The sequence below is a fragment of the Boleophthalmus pectinirostris genome, unplaced genomic scaffold (assembly GCF_026225935.1).
Source record: "Boleophthalmus pectinirostris isolate CB_2022bp ecotype Guang Dong unplaced genomic scaffold, ASM2622593v1 HiC_scaffold_23, whole genome shotgun sequence".
Taxonomy (NCBI): domain Eukaryota; kingdom Metazoa; phylum Chordata; class Actinopteri; order Gobiiformes; family Gobiidae; genus Boleophthalmus; species Boleophthalmus pectinirostris.
In genome coordinates this window covers 9,734,207-9,759,188 of record NW_026571207.1, presented here as the reverse complement: position 1 = coordinate 9,759,188, position 24,982 = coordinate 9,734,207, and the positions used below count along the sequence as shown (strand labels likewise).

General features: G+C 38.3%; 2 protein-coding genes across 3 annotated transcripts in view; one reads left to right on the top strand and one right to left on the bottom strand.

Annotated features, from left to right (window-relative positions):
- Positions 1-2,290, top strand: part of neil3 (nei-like DNA glycosylase 3) — a 45,832-nt gene extending 43,542 nt beyond the window's left edge. Inside the window, exon 10 of the mRNA XM_055159160.1 lies at positions 844-2,290. Within this exon, the coding sequence (XP_055015135.1) occupies positions 844-1,008 (165 nt within the window). The 3' untranslated portion in view covers positions 1,009-2,290. The remainder of the gene's footprint in view (positions 1-843) is intronic.
- Positions 2,174-24,982, bottom strand: part of aga (aspartylglucosaminidase) — a 49,892-nt gene continuing 27,083 nt past the window's right edge. For both annotated transcript variants that reach the window (XM_020917650.2, XM_055159161.1), the window contains 5 exons: positions 12,885-12,993; positions 10,670-10,745; positions 7,887-7,994; positions 3,880-4,013; positions 2,174-2,367 (listed from right to left, as the gene is read on the bottom strand). In XM_020917650.2, coding sequence (XP_020773309.2) covers positions 2,267-2,367; positions 3,880-4,013; positions 7,887-7,994; positions 10,670-10,745; positions 12,885-12,993 — 528 coding nt within the window. In that variant the 3' untranslated portion in view covers positions 2,174-2,266. The remainder of the gene's footprint in view (positions 2,368-3,879; positions 4,014-7,886; positions 7,995-10,669; positions 10,746-12,884; positions 12,994-24,982) is intronic.

Sequence of the window (24,982 nt, the reverse complement as noted above, 5' to 3'; positions counted from 1 at the left end):
TGAAATAAAACACAACTCCAGGTGTGTTTTTGATGAAGAAACAACATTATAACAGATAAAAAATAGCGTAATACAACCACTTCAATACCATAGTGCTTATCTGTTTTGTTGTCATTAGAACAGCTCCAGTGTCATAAAACAGACTTTTTGCTGGTTTGCTGGTGAATTTTATGAATGGGAAAGACGTTATTGTCCTTCTTCCTACGGGATTTGGGAAAAGCTTAATATACCAGTTATCCCCAACAGCGGCACATTACATACGTCACAACCAAATAGCAGCGATTGGTTAAATAAAAAAAGTAACAAAGTGAACAAAATCTAATGCTGCGCAGTTTCACTTCGCGGAGACCGGCTGATGAATCAACAAGACAAAAGGAGAAATTCAGAACTGAAGAAGCAGCTTGGATGAGCTGTGAAACGTATTCGACCAAATAAACTTCTGTCCATTAACATGCCCTGTCCCAATAAAATAAATAAGTATCATATCGGTGCATCCCTAGCCATCGTAATCGGTGTTGAATGAATTTCTTAGTATTGAATTTTGAAATATTTGTATTTATAGTATTTTAGTATTTAGTATCTTTAGCAAGTAGTACTTAGTAACACTAGTTATATTTATAAAACTTGGCGGCATTAAATTAATTGTGAACTTCATGTCAACACAAAACATTGAACAACTCTCTTCCACAGTAATAGCTTTGACCTGCCAGCGCTCCACATTATAATTATTTAGTTCCTCGCCGCCTGAACAGTTTGCGGTCTGCATCAGATTTAAATCCCTCAGATAAGTTTAAATCCGAGTTAATAATGGCGCGTTCTTTCTCTCCCTCTCCTGTGTTGCAGTGGGCCGACTCGCACTTCCCCTTTTGTCACCATGGGAAACGCTGCCTAATGAGGACAGTTCTCAAACTAGGCCCCAACAACGGCAGGAACTTCTATACCTGCAGTTTGATAAAGGGTAAACAATGTGACTTTTTCCAGTGGGCAGCGAACGCACCAGGCTGTTAGCGGGCTTGTACTGTAGGGCACGCGTAAAGAAAAAAAAAAACTGCTGCTGTGTGTGTTTTCGCTAAATCTATAGACGCAACAAATGTATAGTTTTGTCAAACTTTGAAAATGTGTAACTTTTGTGCCTCAAATCATATCTGTAACTCAACTATACCCCTTCTTTACATTTTGTGGAGTTTTTGGAACTTTATACCAAGTTATAATGTAATAAAGCATCCATCAGAATACGAATTGAAAAGTTATGACTTCAAGAATTACAATCATAAAATGAAATGAAACGGTTACGCTTTCTTCAGTAAGAATATGAATTCACAGAGGCGACTTTACTGTCATCACTTCACACGCATTATGCCGGACTTTTGCACTTGCACAGGCCACAGACTGAACCAGGACTAAACCAGGACTAACCTAGGACTATCCTAACCTAGGACTAAACCAGGAGGACTAAACCAGGACGACTAAACCAGGACTGAACCAGAACTCACTGTCAGGAGGGGCCCAGAGGTGTGCCCGCGTAGACTGTCGGGTGACCACAGGCGAAAGGACCGGCACAGAGGTCTGCACTCCATGGAGGTAAGCGGAGCCGTCGCCCCATTGGGCTTTGCGGATACCCTGCTCCACGGGTTTCGCTCTCAAGTCCAAGATTAGTCCTGCTTTCGACTTGGTTTAGTCCTGGTTTAGTCCTAGTTTTGTCTTAATTTAGTCCAGACCTGCCCGTAAAATTCCAGAACATTAAATCGCGCCCGTTTCAGCAACTATTTGCCCATACCCGTCAGGTCCCCGCGGCTACATGACCTGGTGCTGGACTCATACAAAACAATATACTACAACTTCACAAACCTGATGTGATGTGCAGTAATTTCATGAAGAAGAGCTTCAAAAACAAAACTGAAGCTTATTAAATATATGAATACTTTGTTATAAGCAAATATAGCATTTTCAAAACAATAAAAGGTAACATGGTGATCTAAATATATTATGAATTAGCAAGTAATACCGCCTCTTTAAATATGCAACAAATGTATTGTATTTTTATCTAACTTTTGTAACTTTGTGCCTGTGAACACCAAATAATTTCTGTAACTTTTAATGTTTTTATGTCGCTTGTATACATGTGCTCAGAGCTATATAAATTATGCTATGTTCAATAAAGAATGAAGCGAGCCATCGAAAATATTAACTTTATTATTTACAGATTAAAATTATATAAAAGATATAAGAGATTGGTCATTTATTCTTGGTTTTTAAAGTGCATTTTTCAAAAGCAGTCAACAGACAAAAGGAGTGGTGCATCAGTCTTTGAATTTGAGATTGTGTAAAAGAACTGGGAGAATCCATCCACTTTGTTACAAGCTGCCCCTAAGGAAAAGAAATGAAGAACAGAAAATTATTAGAATAAAACCTTTTTTCTTTGCTGGGTCACAGAAGAAAAGTTGCAACTAGGAACTTTCTGCCCATGAGGTCCATACAACAGGTTCACAAAACGTATAATTCATCTTTTTAGTGTTTAAAAGTAGCTTAATTGTGAATTTTTACATATATATATATTATATATATTTATTTATTTATTTATTTTTTATGACAGCCATTTTGCAAATCAACTAACCTTCTAGCTTTTTTCCTCTTAAATTTTTGCATGTAAAAAATAAAATACCATGAATGAACATTTATCAAAAAAGAATCTTAACCCAAGCTTGCTTTGCACTTTCCACAAAGTTACATTATGTTAAAGGTGTAAAGTTACATTATGTTAAAGCAGCTATTAGACTTAAAATAAGGCAAGGCAAGTTTTTTGTATTGCACAATTCGTACACAAAGTAATTCTAAGTGTTTTACAGAATAACAAATATATTAGAACCACAATAAAAACTAATCAAAACATAAATAATCATCATAAAATTTAAGAGAGAGAAAGAGAGAGACAGCACAGAGTAGTCTCTTCTAATTTAAAGTGTTTTTGCTGTTCCCTAACCAGGAAGTGCACTGTTAGCATGCTAGTCGTTGGCATTACCCTAACGGCAAACTCTGCTCTGGCCTCTGAAAGCTGTAAAAGGTGCTTATAAGCTCATCGTGGAGAACAGGGCTGGGTATCATTTAGTTGCCGCCAATACGATACATACCTCGATACATGGGCCACGATACGATACTTATCTCGATACAGTGCACTTTCGATTCGATACGGTTCAATAAATAAAAAATAAACCATGGTTGTGACACTAAAAGTCGTAAGTCTTAAAACACACAATTTTACTCAACAAAACAGTGAAAATGTCAATGTTTCCTTCCACTAAACAAACCACAAAACTGTAGCGCTATACCAAAATAATTTAGTAAAATATACCACAAATACTCTTGGTGATATATCGATACAGTCCTCGATATTGATACTGTATCATCACATTAAGCGATACGATATATATTGATATTTTTATATTTTTGCACACCCCTCGTGGAGAATGATCAGGATATTTGGCATGCGAAAGGTAATGCATAAAAATATGTTTGGAAGACTACAGTTTGTCTATGTTTATATTGTTATCAGTTTAGTAAAAATGTGTAATAGCAATTATAAATTAGCATTTCAACAAAACGTATTAAAGCATATGTTTTAGTGATGCAAAAAATCCTGGTAATATCAACTTGGAATTCCATTTAGCAAAAACCTCATTTTCCAGTTTTTGACGTTTTGGTAATAACCTCTCTTTCCCAGCGCTCTGTCTAAAGGCCAACCTTGTAATGTGCATCCGTGCCCATCACCCTGACATGTGGCTGTGTGTCAGGTGTGCCCCCGCTCCCCCCTGCGGTCTCGCTCTCCCTTCCTCCTCTTCCTCTCTCTCCATTTGGCTGTGTGTCCGCTGCCCAAACACTCACCATAATGCCCCGTTGTGTTGGCACAGATGATGGCACCGAAGAAGTCCGCGTAATGCCTCTTGATTCGGGAAATGGCCGTCTTGCAGGCTGCGGAGGGATCGGCCCCGGATCTCATCTGCTCCACCGCCAAGTAACTGTTGGCACGGCAAAGGGATGCACAGGAAAACATTTGAGCGCAGATAGGGCCAGTAAACCAAGATGTTAATGGTGAATAACTGCATGTAGAAACGGCTAAACAGGCTCAACTGTGGTGGGTAAAGGTGCACAATGTAACTTTTTGGTTTGGGTCACCTGCTGGTTTCTATGGATATGCCATTGCTCTGCCTGGAATGTTCCACAGTGTGACATTAAACAGCTCTACCTTACATGTACCATATTTTTCGGACTACAGGTTGCTCCGGAGTTTGGCACCAGCCAAAAAATGCATAATGAAGAATAAAAAACGTAGTGTATAGTGTAGTCGCATTTTTGGGGGGAAATTTATTTTATTAAATCAGAGACCAGGAACTGACATTTTATCTTGAAAGGCAAGTTATACTAATAACAATAGAACAGAGAACAACAGGCTGAATTGGCGTCTGGTATGTTAACGTAACATATGAACAGTTATTCAGATAACTATAGCATAAATAACAAGTTTACTAAACTCTCCATCTCTCTCCAAATCACTAAATCCTTTGAATTCTTCATCCTCTGAGTCACTTCTGAGGAACTCTGACAACTCTAGCTAAATCTAGCTTTTAGCCCGTGATTAGCTTTTTTTGTTTTGTTCATTGCAGTTAGAGTATCCTCGGCTTTCTGCCAGTCCCTCACAAGTTTCTTGCTCACTCCAAACTTTCTTTTTGCTGCTTGATTATATTTTTTGGCTGAATATTTCACTATTTGCAGTAGGACAGCGGCTCTTTCTGCAGCAGACATGTGCAGTACCGCACAAAGTGACAGTGGTACAGGAATAATAGGAGTAGCACCCAACACACTGGCACACAAGTGCACAGTGTGAAAATAACTAATATGTGAAATTATATATTTTAATATACAAGTCACGCCTGAGTATAAGTTGCAGGACCAACCAAACCATGAAAAGAAGTGCGACTTATAGTCTGAAAAATACAGTACTAAATTACAGACTCAAAAATACCTAGAAAAACATGTCACTCTGACTGTGAGCTTGCTCCACAGACCTGACCTGTAATTTGGTCTGGTTTGGTCTCCATAAAGATGGAAAGGTTTAATACCAAACTGTGAAACATTCAAAGCAATAACATCTCCATGGAGAAAAGCATTTGACCTACCCTAAACAGAACTCCCAGAATTATTAAATCTCTATAATCATCCATGGATCAGACCAAAGTTGCACTGTCAAGAGAACAACTGCACTGTCACCATTGAGCGTTTAATGAGTCTAATCAGAATTACTGTCCAATTTAGACACATTTTGGCCCTTGTTAACATTATTGCCAAGTAATAGTTATGAAATTACCACTACGCGTGTCATATCTGCCTCCTGTGTCCAACCAGGAAGTAAAATTATAAATAAAAACTAGGCAAGAGTTTTAGTAAAATCTGAAATATAAATATGTTGACTATGTTTTAATAAAATGATAAGTCTAACCTGACATATGCGGTTTAAATGTTGCAGAGGTCCTGTTGGGTCTGGTGGGGTACAGGGGTGATCAAGTGTAAAAGACTTCTAAGTGCCAAGCTACGCCATTAGTCTAGATGGGTGTGAAATGACTTTGGTAAACAAACATAGTGGGAAAACATTTTTACAAGTTGGAAAAAACATCTGAACATCTGGTCTGCTTGGCTCCACAACTCTGAAATGTGTTAGGTTTGGGGCGCTGGCTTTCCCACTAGTATCCTTTTAACATATAGTTGTTTTTCCATAAGCCAGTAGTTGAAAAAGGGACGCCAATTTTTACATATGATTTGAACATAAGGTCATTGTTCAGTGATCACGAACTGATAAAGTAAAACTCATCTCTGCATATGCCACATGTAATTCTGGATCAGGGCCGTTTCAAGCTTTGAGGGGGGCCTGTGCACCCAAGCAAACAAACTGACCTCTTCATGTACTTGTAAATTTCATGTATTAAAAAGGCAATGCCCATTAAAGTAGAACTAAGTACTGTATTTTTCAAACTATAAGTCGCACTGTTTTTCATGTTTTGGGTGGTCCTGTGACTTATACTCTGGTGCGACTTGTATCTTAAAATTTTCACACTGACAGCCATGAGAGGCTCTAGGCTTGTGTGTCAGTATCCGCTGCTCCTATTACTCCTGTACCACTGTCACTTGGCTCTACTGTGCATGTCTCCTGCAGAAAGAGCCTCTGTCCTGTCTGTATCATGTCAGTCGATCACACCATTACTTCTGTACCACTGAAAATTTAAACAAACATAAAGACAAACGAAACCATCCTGTCGGGATTCAGAAACGTCAGAATAATTCTAACTGGAACTGATGCCGAGTCTGACGACAGCTACGTAGAAGAGGAAGCGGCGCTCTGTTTACCTCCGGAGGTCGTGGGGTTGCTCAGAAGTGACACCGAGGATGAAGAATTAAATGGATTTAGTGATTTGGAGTGAGATGGAGAGTTGATGGAGAGTAAACTTGTTTTGTTCTGTTGTTTATGCTATAGTTTTCTGAAGAACTGTTCATATGTGACATTAACAGCCTGTTGTTCTCTTTTCTATTGTTATTATTATAACTTGCCTTTCAAGGTGAAATGTTGGTTCCTGGTCTCTGATTTTATAAAATAAATTTCCCCCAAAAAGTGCGCCACGACTTATAGTCCGAAAAATACAGCAACATATTTACCTTATTAAACGTCTATATAAGTCCCTCTAATCAGGGTATTTGAAGTGTCTCCCCTGCTGTCTCTGGGCAGAGAACGAACTTTGAAAAAAAAAAAAGAAAAATTGACTCAAATTCTCCTGGCAATCCCTCGATCTTATTTCATTATGCAAAATATACTTTTTGGAGCTTTCTACCATGTTACAACATCAAAAGAATGCCTGAAGAGGTTTTAGATATCATCCATACTCGTTTGAGTAATTTCGTGATCTCTCCCAGGACCTTTTCAATCCCTCCTTATGGTTAGTGTGGTAAGTCCAATGGTCAAACATGACACCAACTAAACCATTACACTACAACTTCACAAACCTGATGCTGTGTGCTGTAGTTTCATTAGCAGTTAATACTCTATAGAAGCATAATACCCATCACATTATGTTTTTTTATGTGATTAGACTGCCTTATTTAAAAAAAAAAAAAAAAAACATTGTATGGCAGTGTATTCTCACAGTGGAGCTGCAGGGGGAGCTCTATCGCTAAAGTTACTTGGGTCTGCTTAATCACTCCTTTTGGTTATTAATGGGGTCACATTATCTGCATTGTCATCTTGAGGAGATTCAGGATTCAACAGCACGCTCGCTTAGTTTGAAAATTGCCAAAAAAACAACTATTCTTCACTGCATAGTCCTAAAAAAAAAAAAGAAAGAAAGAAAAAACAACAACACACACACACACACTTCATCCGTCTCTCTCTGGAATCCCACATGTTTACTGTTCCGGAGCAGAGGCCCAAGCAGAACTCCACACAACGTTCTGTCCACATTTGTCCCCTTTTTCCGAAACCCACTCGTATCCCCATAGCTCCAACGCTCTCTCCTGAGGTTTTCCTGTGCCGACCAATATAAATAACAACACAACTCCAAATGCATACAGTACGGAACACTTCTAAGAATCTATTCTCTTGGCGCAGATGCAAAATTCATCTTAAGTCAAATGCAGCCCGCTTGACATGACAGTTTTGGGGCATCGCAGTCACGCCCCCGCTCCTCACATCAGTACTGTCTGACTGTTCGCCTGCGTTTTAACTGCGTTTAGTGGTATTGTTTTGTCTGGGTAGGTATGATTAAAAAGTAGGCTTGACAGGTATTTTGAACAAGCGAATGTCATGCGTGTCAGCGTGGAGTGGTGTGGGGATTACAGGGTGTTTGTACCTGGGAAGAAAGCGCATCATCACGTCTCCGTCTCCAGTGGCGGCAGCTGCTCCGACCTGGCTGTCTGCGTAAGCCCCCGCCCCCGCGATAGGAGAGTCTCCCACGCGCCTGCAAGTGGAAAACATGCAAGGTATTTTGAGTATGAGTCAAAGTTAGTTATTTGTAGTATTTGTGAGGGGTTATTAACAATTCTATGGGGTATTAATTGTCAACATATAACATTTTGACCACCATGTTACCTTTTACTTTTTTGAATATTTGCTGAAAACAATGTATTAACATGCTTTAATAGGTTTCAGTATTGTTTTTAACACTCAAGACTTCCCTCCTGCTCTGTGCTAAGTCACTCCCCCTTCAGATTGCCTCATTACTACTGCATTAGGAATGTTAAGTCTGTATCAGGCTTTTGTATATTTATGGAAATGTCTGTATGGGAACAGGGTGAAATAGGCTCACGGCCCAGCATTGGACAGGATCGTACCGCTGTTCAATTAGGACCCAAGAGATATTCCAAGATATACTCAGTCTTTAATATTGAGGGTTCTCACGGTCATGGAAATCCTGGGAAAGTCATGGAAATTGAAAATGCCATTTTCAAGGCCTGGAAAAGTCATGGAATTTTGTCAATTCAATGAAAATATCGGAAAAGTCATAGAATTTTCTCATTAGGCTATTATGATTATTTCCAAACATAATCGCCTTTTGTTTAAAAGAGATGACAATAAATGCGCTGACAGTATTTTGAAGGTTAAAAAACTATAATACCAAACCAGAAGGTGAGTGGAAAGGGTTAACATTTCATATTTAGCCCTAAAAGTCTGATCAATTCTACACACGTAGGTGCTGTAAAGTAATGGAAAATTCACTTTAGGTCATGAAAAAGTAATGGAAAAGTTTTGAAATTTTGTCAGCGAAAAAGAGTGGGAACCCTGAATATTGCACAAATTACATTGCATTTACTGGTAACTCGGTTTTCATGGTTTCATGGAGGGTTGAAAACTTGACATGACAAATAAGAGTTCAGAAGCACAAAATATGTCTAAGTGCTCAAAATGGAGCCTATAAACAGAAAATTGATGAATGGGTGATAATTTTTGAGCACTTTTGCCGATTCAAAAGATATAACAATTTGTATAAACTTGGTGTAAATAGCTTATTTACCTAACATATCAGGTAAATAAGATATCTGGTTCAGAACGCAGCAGCTCGGCTCCTCACTGATTTTAACAGGCATCTACACATTATCACTGTTTTACTTCCCTTCACTGGCTGCCTGTGTGTTTTAGAATTGATTTTACTGATCACTTTTAAAGCTCGTTTAGGTCTTGCACAGAGTTACGTTTCAGAACTTTTAACCCAGTACAAGCCTCCCACAGCCTTAGATCTTCAGGCAGGTCCTTGTTCGCTGTTCCAGAGTCCAGGCTCCGGATGAAGGCTGATCGCGCCTTTTCGGTCCGGGCGCCTCAGTTTTGGAACGACCTGCCTGAGGAGATAAGGCTCACACCATCAGTATCATCTTTTAAATCACTTTGTAAAACTCATTTTTATCAGTAGGCTTTCCTTTGACTGGTTTAACCTAGATTTTATTCCTTATTTATTTTAATTCAATTTTATTAACTTATTTATTAAAATTAACTGAACTGATTCGCTTCATTGTCTGATTTTGTATGCTTTCTGGATGCTGTTTTGATTGTTCTTTGCTGCTTGTACGGCACTTTATGCTTTATAAATGTATAAATAAAGATTATATATTGTAAATAAAGATGTATCATTGTTATTATTTAGCTTTTTACAAATTTGTCTTAATAGAAGAAAGCAAAGTTTCATAACAAGAAGACAAACATATAATATTTTATTTTGATATGTTCACTTCTATGGCTACAGAGCTGGTTTTATATCACTCTGAAACCCATAGATAAAATACAAATAAAAATGACTCTGACCTTTCCTGACTTATTAAAAATATAACAAAACCACGAGTGTAGTTTGCCATTTTAACCCGCTGCACTAACAAGTACAGGTATATTTAGACAGAGGAGGTCAGCCAGGTTAGACTGAGATGGTTTTGACAGCTCTGACAATAGTGATAATCAAGACATCAGTGGAAAAATGATCAGCACACTACAAAATAAATATTTGTCTTAAGAGAACATCAGAAACCTGGAGATCTTGAATGCTGAAGGAAAGCTCTTGGCAACATTGCTACTGTTGACCCACAGCAAAAAAAAAAAAAAAAGCCTGTATTTGGTTATAATGTTTTAATAGTGCGCCAACGTGGAAGCACAATTTAAGTCAATAATATTTTAGTGCTGAAGCTAAAACTGATAAATGATGGTTATAATATTTGGCTAAAACACTTTCCTAGTTTTCCATAGTTGACAGTTTTAGTGAAGTTTATAATTTCCCTTAATTTCATAAGTGTTATCTAGTGACCAAAATGTAAACAAGGGCCAACAAGCTTTACTTAGTTAAATGAATGCTTAAACTGTCAGAAAATTGTGTAAAATCCTCCAGCTCAGGTTCATTAGTTTTGACAACCTGAACATCTTGTAATTTTCAACTTTTTTTTTTTTTCGCAAACTGCAACTTGACTGAAGTAAAATTTGAATAAATATTAACCACAAGTCTTATCCCAGCAATTGAAGTAATAATTACAAAAACACCTGTCAAACGCACTTTAAGCTGTGTGGACAGGTCGCTCATAAAATCACTTCACAAAACACTAGTCCACACACATGGTGCATTTCACATGTCTGGTAGAGATTTCAGGATGGTGTACAGACCCGGGTACTTTGTGTGTCAACCCATTGGTGGAGGTGCCAGCAGCAACATGGCCGTCTTGATCCACAGCTATCATCCCTGCGGCCAAAATAAAAGTTTCATGTGAGAGGAGGCCAAATAATACAAGTGCTGCTATCTTCTCTGCATTCAGTATGGCAGAAAAATTACCTAAGTATATGGTAAAAATCTGTGTAAACCAATGATAAAAATGAACTAAACTGAAATAAATAACATGTTAAAGTATATGTAGGATTATTTATACATATTTCTTTACCAATTATCATCCAGTCAGAAAGCAGAATGAGATACTCACTTTGGGTTGCCAGATACTACGACTAAATCCAGTTTGTTTGTATTTTTATTTATTTATTTATTTTTTGTTGTTGTTGTTTGTTTGTTTTTTTTAACATCTTGAGCAGGAGAAAATTAAAATAAATGTTTAATAAAAGTTTTGCTTAAACATTGAATCCAGAACAAGCATAATATAAAATAATAACAAAATTCTAAATAAATAATGTCTCTATAGCCTATCTGTAGTCGCCAGACCAGCTATAGTACATATTTGATATGATCTTGTGGGCCAAATATAATTATATCACGGGACAAATTTGGCTCCCGGCCTGAGTCTGACATGTCTGGTCTTGAGTAAAAAAAAGTTTTTCAATACAATGTTTCCATGAGTGTTTTTACATTGTGCCACATCATATTTACAAAATTCAAAGCTGCTTTTCTGCTCCATTGTTCCCTCAAATTTAGTTTTTTGTTTTTTTGGTGGGCAACCCCAAACACACTCTTACACACATTATCCAAGCATCTACATGTACTGTCCTACAAAGACAAAAGATCTTAAACTGGCCAGAGTGTGAAACTGAGAAAAATTACTTCAAAGTTTCTGTTTTGTCCAGCCAGAAGTATAATGGGCAGGGCTCCCAAAATTTGACACCTAGTTGCTATAATGAAGAAATGTTTGTATGCGAAAAATACTGAGCTCAAAATTGACCTTTGACCTTTGCACGACTCCTTATTTTTGGCTCATGATAAAAAGGCAGAGTACAGGAACTGCCAAATAAGGGTCAAAGGTCAATTATGCGCTCAATATTTTTCATGATATTTATTCACAATATAAAGGAGGTCTCAAATACAAACAAAATGACAGTCTGCCTTAGTAGGACGGTATACATACATGTGTTACATACATACATGCGACCACACTCCAGTCAAGTGTGTGTGTGCGAAATGTTTCTTTGACCAAATAAACTTTTGTCCAGTTGACAAATTGAATTTCTCCTTTGCCATGGACTCTACCTGGACAACTGAAGGATTTTACACACATGAGTTATTTTGACATTTTCCTTTTCAGATTACAGTATATTAAACATTACATTTTATTGTCCAAATGGGGTTTTGCTACAGTCCAATCCAAAAAGTCTTTGCACCAATTGTCTACATCAAAGCACTTGTGTTTACATTCCTTCCAATTCATCATAATAATACGTTTAGCTGATAAAAGACTAAAACCAGGCTGTACTGAAAACTAAAGGGCTCTCTGTGATAGGATATGCCCTCAGTACAAAGAAAGGCATCATGATTTGGACTGTATTTGTACATTTTTTAAAAGGTGCACTATGTAACTTTTCTCTTAAGAGAGAGAGGTGTGACGGTTTTTCAATAGACCTTTTTTACAACAGCAGGAAGTGCCACTGTGGAAATGTCTCACGTATTTTCCACCAGCTTCATAAATCTGCCCCATCACCATATCTTCCACCAACAAGATCGACAAAGGACATATTCTGTCCATGAAGAATTTATCCACAACTATCAAGGTAAGAAAGATGAAAACTCAAGACTTTATTCATGACAATAATGGTGGTTTTGCTCAGGAGTAGTTCACTAATGCTAGTCTCTGTTCGTCTTTAAGTTTTGGTCTTTGGTCCACAGATATTTTACCATAGAGAAGCATTAACCGGAAGTGACGTTTACCCTACATCGCGGCACTTCTGACCGTTTTGAAAAAGCTCTATAAAGTCAAAGGAGGCGGAATCACACCCACGCTCCCTTCCCATTTGGAACGAGGCAGCCAGCAGGTTACTTATGTCCATTTATATCTTGAGTCTGTGGTCTGAGGCTGTTCAGTGTAAAGCCTGTGCACTGTTGTAGCTTCAGATGGAGAAAGCAGTGGTCACGTGGAGTACTAGCTCGCGCTCCGATAAGCCTTACCAATGGTGTCATGGGAGTGCACATTAGCATGTCCTCTCAGCTGCTTATCTGTCACAGAGGCCCGGGGCTGGTACGGTCCACAGTGCTTGGAAGGATCAGGAAACACGTTCTATAGTGGAAAAATGACATTACAGTTACTAAAGAGACATAAAGCGTGTAGCTAGATAAGACTGCTGAATATCAAGAGCTATGTACAGTCTAAACATGACATTATTTTATATACAGTACATAACACAAGGAATGGGTGATATTCTTTGGGTTCTACCAATGACAACGTTCAGATGACAGTCCACCAGAAACACCAAAAATACTGACTAGACAAACAAAACAAACCACATTTTCTAACTTTCGGCTGGCTTAATTTTGTTGAGTCAGCTGCTGTGTTTTTGTAGCCAGACTGGCGCCACCTAGTGCCTATGCTCAATTTCATTTCTCTCCAGCGACTAGATCAGGAATCGGAATACACTAGACGGTTGGCAAAAACCCCCGAAGTGCGAGTTTGGACACCAGCCAGTCAGCGAAGAGCCATACATTCTGTGTTGGCAACGATTCCCGAGATTGAGGATTCAAAGCCGAAATTCAGAGAATGGTGAATTTTATCAAGGGGAAAGACGTTATTGTCCTTCTTCCTACAGGATTTGGGAAAAGCTTAATATACCAGTTAGCCCCATTAGTGGTGCATTACACACGTCACGACCAAATAGCAGCGATTGGTTAAATTTTAAAAAGTACCTGCCATCAAGCAAACAAATTCTAACACTGCAAGGTCAGACGGATTCTACGAAGTGAAACTGTCTGATGAATCAGGCGAGTGATATAAAAAAAAAACAACTGAAGAACTAGAGCTTTTTTGTTTACAAACCTATTGCAAGATTACAATTGAATTTATTTTTTATCATCTTTATTTGCAGGCTTTTGAATATTCTTTTCAGTTACACCAAATCTTTTCTATCAGACCCAAATTTGGCCCTCCAAAGATTCCAAAGAGGTCCAAACTATGAGAATTTTAATGAAGACATGACATCTTAATTGCTTCTATGAAGTATTTATAGGAATTTCAGTTTATTAAACCAGAAAAAGTATGTGAGAGTATGATATTATACCGCAGTTTCAGGTAGGAAAATAATATAGGGGTCACCAATGTATCCACGGATAAATTACAGGTGGCTGGGAAAAAAAGCTTGGGAACCACTATATTAGACAATATATTCAAAAATCATATATTTGTAATAGGTATTAGTACTTTTTGTGGAGTATACAGACAGTGCATAAGTCCTTAGTAGGGGTGTACAAAAATATCTAAATATCATATCATTTAATGTGATGATACAGTATCGATATCCTGGGCTGCTGTACCGATATATCGCCAAGAGTATTTTTTGGTATATTTTACAAAAAATTTTTTTGTTACAGCGCTACAGTTATGTTGCTTGTTTAGAGGAAGGAAACTTGTTTATGCTACACATTTGACACATTCACCGTTTTCATGATTAAAATGGGCGTGTTTCATATTCACTTTACACAAAACCTGGTTTAACAAAGACTTTTACTGTCACAGCCATGATTTAGACATTATTTTTTATTGAACCGGATCTAATCTATCTGAAATATATCGTATCAAACCAAAAGTGCACTGTATCGAGGTATGTATTGCATCGGCAACTTCTTAATGATACCCAGCCCCAGTCCTTAGAAAGTATGTGGAACGAAATATTAACTAAAATGTCTAATGTTCAGTTTAATTACGGTTTTGAACATGCAAAGAAAACATATCGGGTAATAAATGTACAATATCTCTTCTACAGCACTGAACTAAAACTCCTCCCTCTGAGGCATTTAGCAATATCTGCCCTCTTGACCTGTCCAAACAAACTCATTAGATACAAAAGCATTGACCAAAATCGTTTAAAAGAGAAATGATTAATTCCGCCTGTACGCCTCTGGTTTTAGTTGCCAATTGTGAGTTGCATTGCATTCCAAAGAGTTTAATCTGTATTTATTTGTTCTGCCCTCTGGAAGTCCAACTCGAGTCAACAGGGAGCATGCTAATTAGGGTATGTATAGGATAGAAATAAATCACTGCTAAGGAAAAGAAACAAGAAGCTATGCTAATTGCTCAGTAAAATAAGTACACTTTAGTTGAAGGGAATCTTTGTATGTCTATAGACTAAAACTGTCCAATGCAGGCCACATTAATGATAATATGATTCAGGATTTCACAACAGCACACACACAGCTTTGTTATGGTAATGCACAATTTTGGCATCTGTTCGCAACTATAATTATATGTTCTAGATCGGGACTATTCCCTAAGTACAAAACAGTGGTTACTGGAGGAAAAAAGTTTGTGCGAAAAGTTTTTAAAGTGGCACTAAACACTGCTTTGCCTACAACCCCATTGCAAATAGAGCTACTAAACAGGGCAGTATCTGAAGGACAAAAGAAAAGAGTGGAAGAGGAGAAGGAGTGAGGTCTGAAAACATAACAAAGAGAGTAATTGGTCAGGTATCCACACTTCAAACTCCACCTCTGCAGACAGGTGTTTGTAAACAGAAGCATATGGCTATAATCAGGGCAGTCCTGCGTGATGTTACATAGTACCTGACAGTGCTATGTGACCAGTGGCAGCAGCATATACTCAGGTTTTGACTGTTTTTGACGAGAAAGCTGCAGTTTGCTTGCCTGATTCATCAGCCGGTTTCACATCGTGGAAATTTAACCAATTGCTGCTATATGGTCATGACGTATGTAATGTGTCAAATCCCGTAGGAAGAAGGGCAATAACGTCTTTCCCCTTGATAAAATTCACCAAACATTCTCTTTGTTCTGGCTTTAAATCCTCGATCTCAGGAATCGTTGCCAACACAAATGTATGGCTTCATCTACGTCCACCTCGACAGCTTTGTTTACTGTTGTGCTTTACCACAAAAGGGACCCAGACAGGCGCTTGAGTTTGACGTCATGACCTCACAGCTCTTCGCTGATTGGTCGGTGCGCGGTCTACAACTTCTGGGGTTCTTGCAAACCGCCTAGTGTATTCCGATTCCTGCCTTAGTCGCTGGAGAGAAATGAATTGGAGCGAAGGCACTAGGTGGCGCCAGCCTGGCGAGCAGTTTGTACAAAAATAGCCAGAAAAGGAGCAGCACACAATGCAGTTAGTTAAAAATCTTATACAGAGTTTAGTAGCAAAGAAAAGATAATTTAGTGTTTAGTTCAGGCATGTCCAAACTGTGGCCGAATGTGGCATTCATATCAATTATTCTTGGCCCTCAGGCTTCCAGGTGAATTGGTCTAAATTACCTTAAGTACTTTTTACTGCAAGTTATGTGAAAATCTACCTTGATAAAGCCAATACCTAATATTTAGTGTGTACCTTTGAGATGGCAAGCTTGAATAGAGGTCTGCTGACTCATTCTAACATGTTAAAAATGCACATATTTCAATTATTTACTGTCTATGGCCCTCGATCAGCCTTCTGCTTCTTCTGTGTTCTGACATGTGGTTCTTGATGAAAAAAGTTTGGACACCCCTGGTTTAGTTCCACTTTAAATTGTAGCCACTGCTCTCTGCTGCCAGGGACATACAGCAATAATACAGTCCAGTGATTAATTTAGTCTTCTGATAATTTCATTTAATATATTAGTTTTTCAGACCAAGGTTTAGTTTAGGCCTTAACTAAACCTTGATCTGAAAAAGAATCTATTAAAAGACAGCAATAATACAGTTTCAAAGCGGTCCTCTATGCTCTCTATTATGTTTTTCTGCATGCAAATATAGCACCAGTATGTTCGTACAAATTGTACAAGTGTCCTTTAATGCAGTCTCAGGCTTTGATCCACTGCTTTGTATTCTAACTTGGCCTTTTGCTTTCCTTATTTAACCTCTTTAACCTTTCTTGTAACTCAATTCAAATGGGCTGCCAGTTCTGATGCTGAAATCCAGTTGGTTTGAACCAAAAATGACTCTCTCTGATCGGAATGGTCACTACCTAAACCTCAGCACCTGCAGCCATCATGTATTAGTGCAGCCTCTGAGGAAAACTCTTCTATATGCAAGTTTAGGTAATGGCAACCCATGTTCAGTTTTAATTGTAGTACTTTTTTTAAAAACAGTAATTTGCAGGTGATATACAGAACGGCTCAGAATCTCAGGGTCACCTCATGATTTGATACAATACACGATACATGTCTCACGATACAGTATTATCACGGTATTGTGATACACGTGATAATTGATATATACTGCTGTTTTTTAAAGGTGTTTTGTGCTTTTTTTCCACGGAGATGCTATTGCTTTGTCTGGAATGTTTCACAGTATGGCATTAAACCCTTCTGTCTTCAGGAGACCAAACCAGACCAAGTTACAAGTCAGATGTGTGGAGATGCAACCCCTCTCAAGGTCAGAGCGCCTGTTTTTCTAGGTATTTTTGAGCAATAAATACACCTGTAATTGAATAAATATAAGGCAGATCTGTGTAATGTCATACCGTGGAACATTCCAGGCAGAGCAATGACGTATCCATAGAAAAAAGAAGGTGGCGGACCCCCAACTAAAAAGTTACTCAGTGCACCTTTAAAGAACCGAATGCATTTAAGCAACAATATTAATTTGTTAAACCAGTACTTGTGCAACGTTAATATGAAATGCATAAATTTAAATAATCAAAACCGTTTTCCAAGCAACAAAAATGTCGTACAGTCACAAAAAATTGCTAAAAGAATTTTAAAAAAAAAAAACTCTTGGTGATATATCAACACAGCAGCCCACAATATCAATACTGTATCACCAAATTTAGTATCATGATTAAGGGTTAGGGTATCATAAAGAAGTTGCTGATACGATACATACCTCGATACATGGACCACGATACGATACATATCTCGATACAGTGCACTTTTGATTCGATGCAAAATATTTAAAAACAATTCGATACAATTCAATAAAAAACTAGAAAAGCACTCAGAGAGCGCAGACCTCCGCCAAGGACTACAGTCCCCCTCATATTAATTGTGTTTTCCATAAATATTTGTCTCGTATCTTTCAATTTGGAATATGAAAGAGGATCCCATTTTCCATCCCTGAGTCAAATTTCATGGGGTTTGGTCAATAATTAACCGAGATATTGAGAAACAAAATTTTTGGCCCCATTTACCACAATGTTAACTAAAATTTCAAAGTGATCCAGAATCCAGGATTTCTTCCGGATCACCCCCAAAATGAAATCAGTTCTTCCTTTTCACATTTCCAACAAATCCTGAAAATTTCATCAAAATCGGTCCATAACTTTTTGAGTTATGTTGCTAACAGACAAACAAACAAACAAACAAACAAACAGACAAATGCCGGCAAAAACATAACCTCCTTGGCGGAGGTAATAAGGGCTAAATCATGGCTGTGATACCAACATCTTGTTTGCAAAATTCCTATGAAACATAGCCATTTTAAACATCAAAACAGTGAATATGTCAAATGTGTTACATAAACAAGTTTCCTTCCAGTAAACAAGCGATAAAACTGTAGCGCTGATACAAAATAATTTAGTAAAATATACTCTTAGCAATAAATCGACACAGCAGCCCACGATATTGATACTGTATCACCAAATTTAGTGATTAAGGCTGGCTATCATTAAGACGTTGCTGATACAATACATACCTCGATACAGTGAGCTTTTGATTTGATACAATATATTTCAAATTGTTTCGATACAATTCAATAAAAAAATAAAGGCTAAATTGTGGCTGTGATAGTAAAAGTCTTTGTTAAACCAATTTAGTGCAAAATTCAGCCATTTTAATAATCAAAACAGTGGATATGTCAAAAGTGTTGCATAGTCAAGTTTCCTTCCACTAAACAAGCAACAAAACTGTAGTGTTGTAACAAAATAATTTAGTAAAATATACCAAAAAATACTATATATCAATACAGCAGGCCACGATATTGATACTGTATCAGCACATTAAACGATACCATATGTTGATATTTCAATATTTTTACACACCCCTAACATGTAGTTCCTTTAACATTTGAGAAAAATCTATTCTATCTACAGTATATCCACTCCACCTGCCATGCCCTCAGATATGACAGCTTTGTAACCTAACAGACAACGGCTGGAATCCTTGTACAGTTTGAACTCTCCGTGTATCCACAAGCGGAGGTCGTATGAATAAAACATTGGCTCCTTACCTTCCGCCTTATATCCTTTTGCTGTCAGACGTGCTTCTTATTGTGATATAGACATTGGCCTGTACCTGGTGGTTGTGAGTGCGGTGAGTAATGTCAGTAGCACATGATGGGGGGTACCTGCCTGGTGCTCCGATGAAAGACAGACTGACTGAGGGAGGCGTGAGGTGTGAAAGCGGCGTGTGGAGCCGGGCTATTGATGTGGAAAAGAAAAGGAACAGCAGGGGAAATCTGTCAGGTTTTAATGGTGACGTTGTCTATAATGCTAAGTGTAAGAGCGGCCGCCTAGCTTGCTGTAAAATTTGAGTTTCAGTTCTGGGTAGGAAGAAATTGATATACTGTATTTTTCGGACTATAAGTCACACTTTTTTTTCATGGTTTGGGAGATTCTGTGACTTATACTCCAGTGCGACTTATATATTAAAATGTTCACACTGACAGCTGCAAGACGGTGCTCTAGGCTTATGTGCCAGTATCTGCTGCTCCTATTACTCCTGTACCACTGTCACTTCATGATTTACTGTGCATGTCTCCAGCAAAAACAGCCACTGTCTGGTCTGTATCATGTCAGTTGATCGCACCATTACTTCTGTACCACAGAAAATTTTACATTTTAAACAAACTTATTAAGACGACTGTGAAGACTGAACACAAATGCCCCCAAAAAGAAAATCATATTTTGCTGATTACAAGCTGCAAGTAGCGAAATATACAGCCAAAAACAGTAATCGAGCAGCAGAAAGAAAGTTTAGAGTGAACGAGAAACTTGTGACAACCAGGAGGGTGCAACATGCATCTTTCCTGGAAGTCACTGGATGCCTGGACTTCAGTGACAACCGAAACCATCCTGTCAGGATAATTCTACCTGGAACTGATGCCGAGTCTGACGAAAGCTACGCAGAAGAGGAAACGGTGCTCCTTTTACCTCTGGAACTAGCGGAGTTGCGCAGAAGTGACACCAGGGATGAAGAATTCAATGGATTTAGTGATTTGGAGTGAGATGGAGAGTTTGGTAAACTTATGTTGTTTATGCTATAGTTAGTTATCTGAAGAAATAATTTCCCCCAAAAGGAGTGACTTATATATATTTTTTTCTTCTTCATTACACTTTTTTTGGCTGTTGTGTCTTATACTCTGGAGCAATTTATAGTCTGAAAAATACGGTATTATTTGGTATACCGTAAAAAAGCATTATGTAACTTTTCTGGGGTCTGGCACCACATGTTTGTCTATGTGGGGAAGTTATTGCTTGCCTGTAATGTTCCATGGTATGGCATTAAAGAGAGGGTATTATGCAAGCTTTTTTGGAGCTTTTTACCATGTTATAATGTTGTTCCCTGGCCAAAAACATGCCTGAAGAAGTTTTATAGGTCATCTATGTGTGTTTAAATAATCTTGCAATTTCTCTTTTTCAAGTTTTTGTAGAGGGGATATTTTACTTCTATGGAGTATTAACATGCCACCACATCACATACTGATGTTACGTTGTATTGTTTTGAAAATTCTATATTAGCCAAAATCAACGTAAGTTTCACTTTAATTTTTGAGTCTGTAAGTGGCCCCTCCCTTTGCTCTCCATGCTAAGTCACTCCACTTCAGATTAGCAAGCATCCCACTAACAAAACAACAGCACATCGCATCACGTGTGTGAAGTAGTGTATTGTTTTGTATCATGTTTTTGTATACTTATGGAGAATTACTGTGTGAGTTGCATAGACTTGTCGGCTGAGCACTGCACAGAATCTTACAGCTAAATGTAATGAGGGTTCAAATAGGGCCTGGGAGAGATCGCTAAATTACTGAAACATGTGTGAACGACATCTAAAATCTCTATGCATCTTTCTGATAAGGGAACAATATTATAACATGGTAAAAAGATCTAAAAAGTCAACAGCCTACATTTGTTGTGTTACGGCTCGCGGCCTGTCTCCGGCTCCGCATCGCCTGGCGCTCCCCGTTTGTATTGCCGCGTATATCTTCCGTGTTTGCATGTCCTGTGTGGTGCCTGCTGTCTGACTGATGGGCCGTGGTTCCGATGCTGTGGGCTGGCTCCGACACCCCTTGTGCTGTGGTTGGAGGATTGACGTCCCGTTCCTCCAATCCCTTCCTTCCACATCCTTCCACAACAATCACCTCGACCAATAAAAGTGCTGTGCGCTTGTCCCTCCTGGCGGCTGGATGGCAGTTTCAGTTCGCCCTCACAACTGTAGACGTTCGTTAGTTGTGTCTCTTTGATATTGTAAAGTGTGTTTATTTTACTGGCTTGGCTCTTGGGCAGTTGTTTTTGTTGTTGCTCTTAGCTACCTTAGTTTAGGAGTGGTTTAGTTAACTTTGGGGAATTCAGATTTTTCACATGTAAAACGTTTTATGTTGTCATTTTACTTACCTACATCACTTTATAAAACCCGTTTACTTTACATCATATCTGGTTTGTGTTACTTTCCTTTGTCCCTAGCACTGGGTTGTAACAGTTGACTTTTGCAATCATTATTAAAAAGGTATTAAAGGGTATATAATGTTTTAGGTGCTGTTTTAGGTAACTAACAAATCATTTCATGCTTTGAGTTGTTTACATATAAAGTGTAAAAGCAGTGAGGACCCGAGGCCAGACCAGTGCTGTTACTGGCTCACCCGCAGAGTGCTTCTGTAGTTGTTGTGATTCGGTGTCCAGCCGGTGCACACACAGGTGAGGCTGGGTCAGAGAATGAGGAGCTCAGTTTGAGAGTTTCAACAGCGCACACAGGTGGAAAAATAAGTGGGATATTACATTTTTTATACGATTATTATATTTTTGTCTCGCCTCAGTACAGATATATTGTATAAGCAGCTCTTGAGGTCAAAATATGACTGCTGTGCACTGTCAATAATTACAACAATTTTTCAGAAGTGTGTGTGGTTAGGATGCTAGTTGTTTACTCTGCTCTGGCCTCTTGAAGTGGTGAAAAGTGCTTATAAACTCATTACGGAGATTAATTAGGATGCCTGGAGTGCATAAGATGTGTGAGGAGTAACATAGGACCACGGCAAACCCTTCAAAATTAACCAGGTATACCGGTATTTTTACACTACAGTCGCTTTATATTAATGTGTTGTCCTGACATAAGGAGAAAAAATTCAGTTTGTCGACTGGACAAAAGTTAGTTTGGTTGAAGACGTTTGAAGATGTTGAAGACAAACTGAATTTTTTCTCCTCATGGATTCTACCTGGACGACTGAGGGAGTCTTCACACATGTCCTGACAAAAGGTAAATCGAGCAACAAATAGCGGTGGTAGTTTTGCAGACGTTTCATTTTTATGATAGTGTTAGTGGACAGCTCTGCACTGGATCAGATGCAGTCAAAGATACAAAAACGCACAAAAGCAGGTGCTCACTGGATCAGTAGGCTTGATAAAGAGAGAAAGACAAAAATAGAGGCAGAGGTACTCAAGATTTTTTGGTAGACTTGGCTTTTTTCCTCTACAAATTGAATTCTTTTGTCCATGTTGTTATGACAAAGTTATTTTCGTTTTGTTTTTTACAAAAGTTCTAGACTAACAAGATTAATCTCAGTCAAAGAAGAGATAATTTATTGATCACGAGGGAAATTCAGGTTTTGCTGCAGCAACATTTATAGTCGCTTTCTGTCTCAGTCAAAGGTCTCAGTGCAGTTTAACAGAAGGACTGGAAAGGTAGGGTCAGCAGATCTGTGTCAGGAGAATTTGAGAGAGGAAGAGCCAAAAGTATAACCTGATTCATCAGTCGGTTTCACTTCATAGAAACCATCTGACCTCGCAGCATTAGGATTTGTTCGCTTAACGGTAGGTGGGTACTTTTTTTATTTAACCAATCGCTGCTGTTTGGTTGTGACGTATGTAATGCGCCACTAACTGGGCTAACTGGTATATTAAGCTTTTCCCAAATCCCATAGGAAAAAGGGCAATAACATCTTTTCCTTGATAAAATTCACCAAACATTCTCTTTGTTCTGGCTTTAAATCCTTGATTTCAGGAATCGCTGCCAACACAGAATGTATGGCTCTTTGCTCCTTGGCTGGTGCCCAGACTTGCACTTCCGGGGTTCTTGCAAACCGCCTGACCTAGTTGCTGGAGAGAAATTAAACTGAGCAGAGGCACTAGGTGGCACCAGCCTGGCTACCAAAAGTGTCCCTCCTCTGACAAAAATAGGATTTTGTTATGTACTGTCAGTTCAACCAATATATCAACCGATCAACTATATGATATGTAATAGAAACATAATATCCTATCCATAAAAACCTGATAACCAGTTTTGACCAGTGCTTCCCAATCAGGGGTCTGGGGACCACTAGGGGTTGACAAATAGTTACTTTAGTTAGTTTGTGTTTATTTTTGTCAACTTGCTTTGTACCACTGCTCTGTAGCTACTTTCTTCTCCAATTGTATTTTTTTAATGTGTGATATACGCAGGATTCGGAAGTGTCGCGTAGTCATTTTGGTACAAATGAAAAAAATCTGCAGCTCGCTAGCGTGATCTGCAGCTATACACGAGGTGCAGCTACACGAATCTTTGTTGGCAACATCAGTTCCCATTGGGCACAACTGTTTTTTACGCAGAAGTAAGTGGACTGCACTATATTCATTTCTGTTTTTATTCTGTTATCTGGACTGTATTTGATGTCTGTGGGCATCTTCGTGCCAAAGACAAATTTCCCCTGGTGGGACAATAACTCTATCTTTATCTTATCTTAAATTATAACATAATGTTCCATGGGTGTCATAGATTATAACTATATGACAACACAACAACAAACACAACATGTCTTCTTTAATATACTTGGACAAGTTGATTTCTGAAAAGAAAACTTTTCAAAATTGTTCAGTCATTCCTAGTTTGGTTCTCGCCTTCTGATTCTACCACCAATTATTTTGTGGAGTCAAATTACATTTTTTCTGTGCCGATTCTTGCGCTATTTGAAATTCCCCACACCACACTACGGTGCTCTTTCACCCTATCTCACAATGACAAGTTCCAATCAAAAGATATCTTGTGTTTAGTCCGTGTATTTTCTTAAAATAACATATTTTCCAACACCAACACAAAACCTAACCTTCCTGACCAAGGTTTTATTTGAAATATTTTTGACTTTACAGTATTCAGTGATCCTTTTATTGAGCAACAACTTTTTCAAATCTTCAAACACATTTTTGAGCATCTAAATCCACTCTGAAACGCTATCAGCCATTGAGCGCTGCAGAAACCTTGGCAGCTTTTGTCACTATTGTCATCGCCTCTTTTACCTTCTCATCGATTTGTGAAACCCTTGACAGTATTGAATGAACATAAATATTAAAACAATACTGCATTTTCTCCGCACCGGCTCTTGTCATGAATCATCTGTCAGGACTAACAGTTCAAGGTACAACTTCTATTAGCGCTAAATAGAATGATTTATTACAGAGTTGAGATTGTAAAGTTTGGAAACTGGAACGCGGAGTGAGCGATGTCCTTGACTGACACAGAGCAGTCGAAGTTGAGCTCAATAACTATTAGGGGCTGTCCTTGTTAAGAACTAATATGGTAAATATGATCAATAGGACGGCCCATGTGGACTTTTGGCAGATAAACAGGAAGAGGTAAGATGGAGGTGTTTAGAGGGGAGAGGTGGGAGCTAAAACGGTGAGTGAAACTTGAAAGCATTATAAAGAAACAGTTCATTTGACATTAGAGGTAATACATTGTTGTCTACACGCAATACAGAAGATTATTGAGTAAAACATTTCAAAAAGCTACAAAAAAATACACTTATGAGGTCTTATATTACAAAAAAACTGATTCTTGTGAGCCTTAAGCCCTGTCAAAATGTTGTTACTTTAGGCTCCAGGTGCTAAGAGCATACCTGGAGTTGTGTTTTGTTTCATACACACATATTTGAGTAACTCTTTATTATCAGTC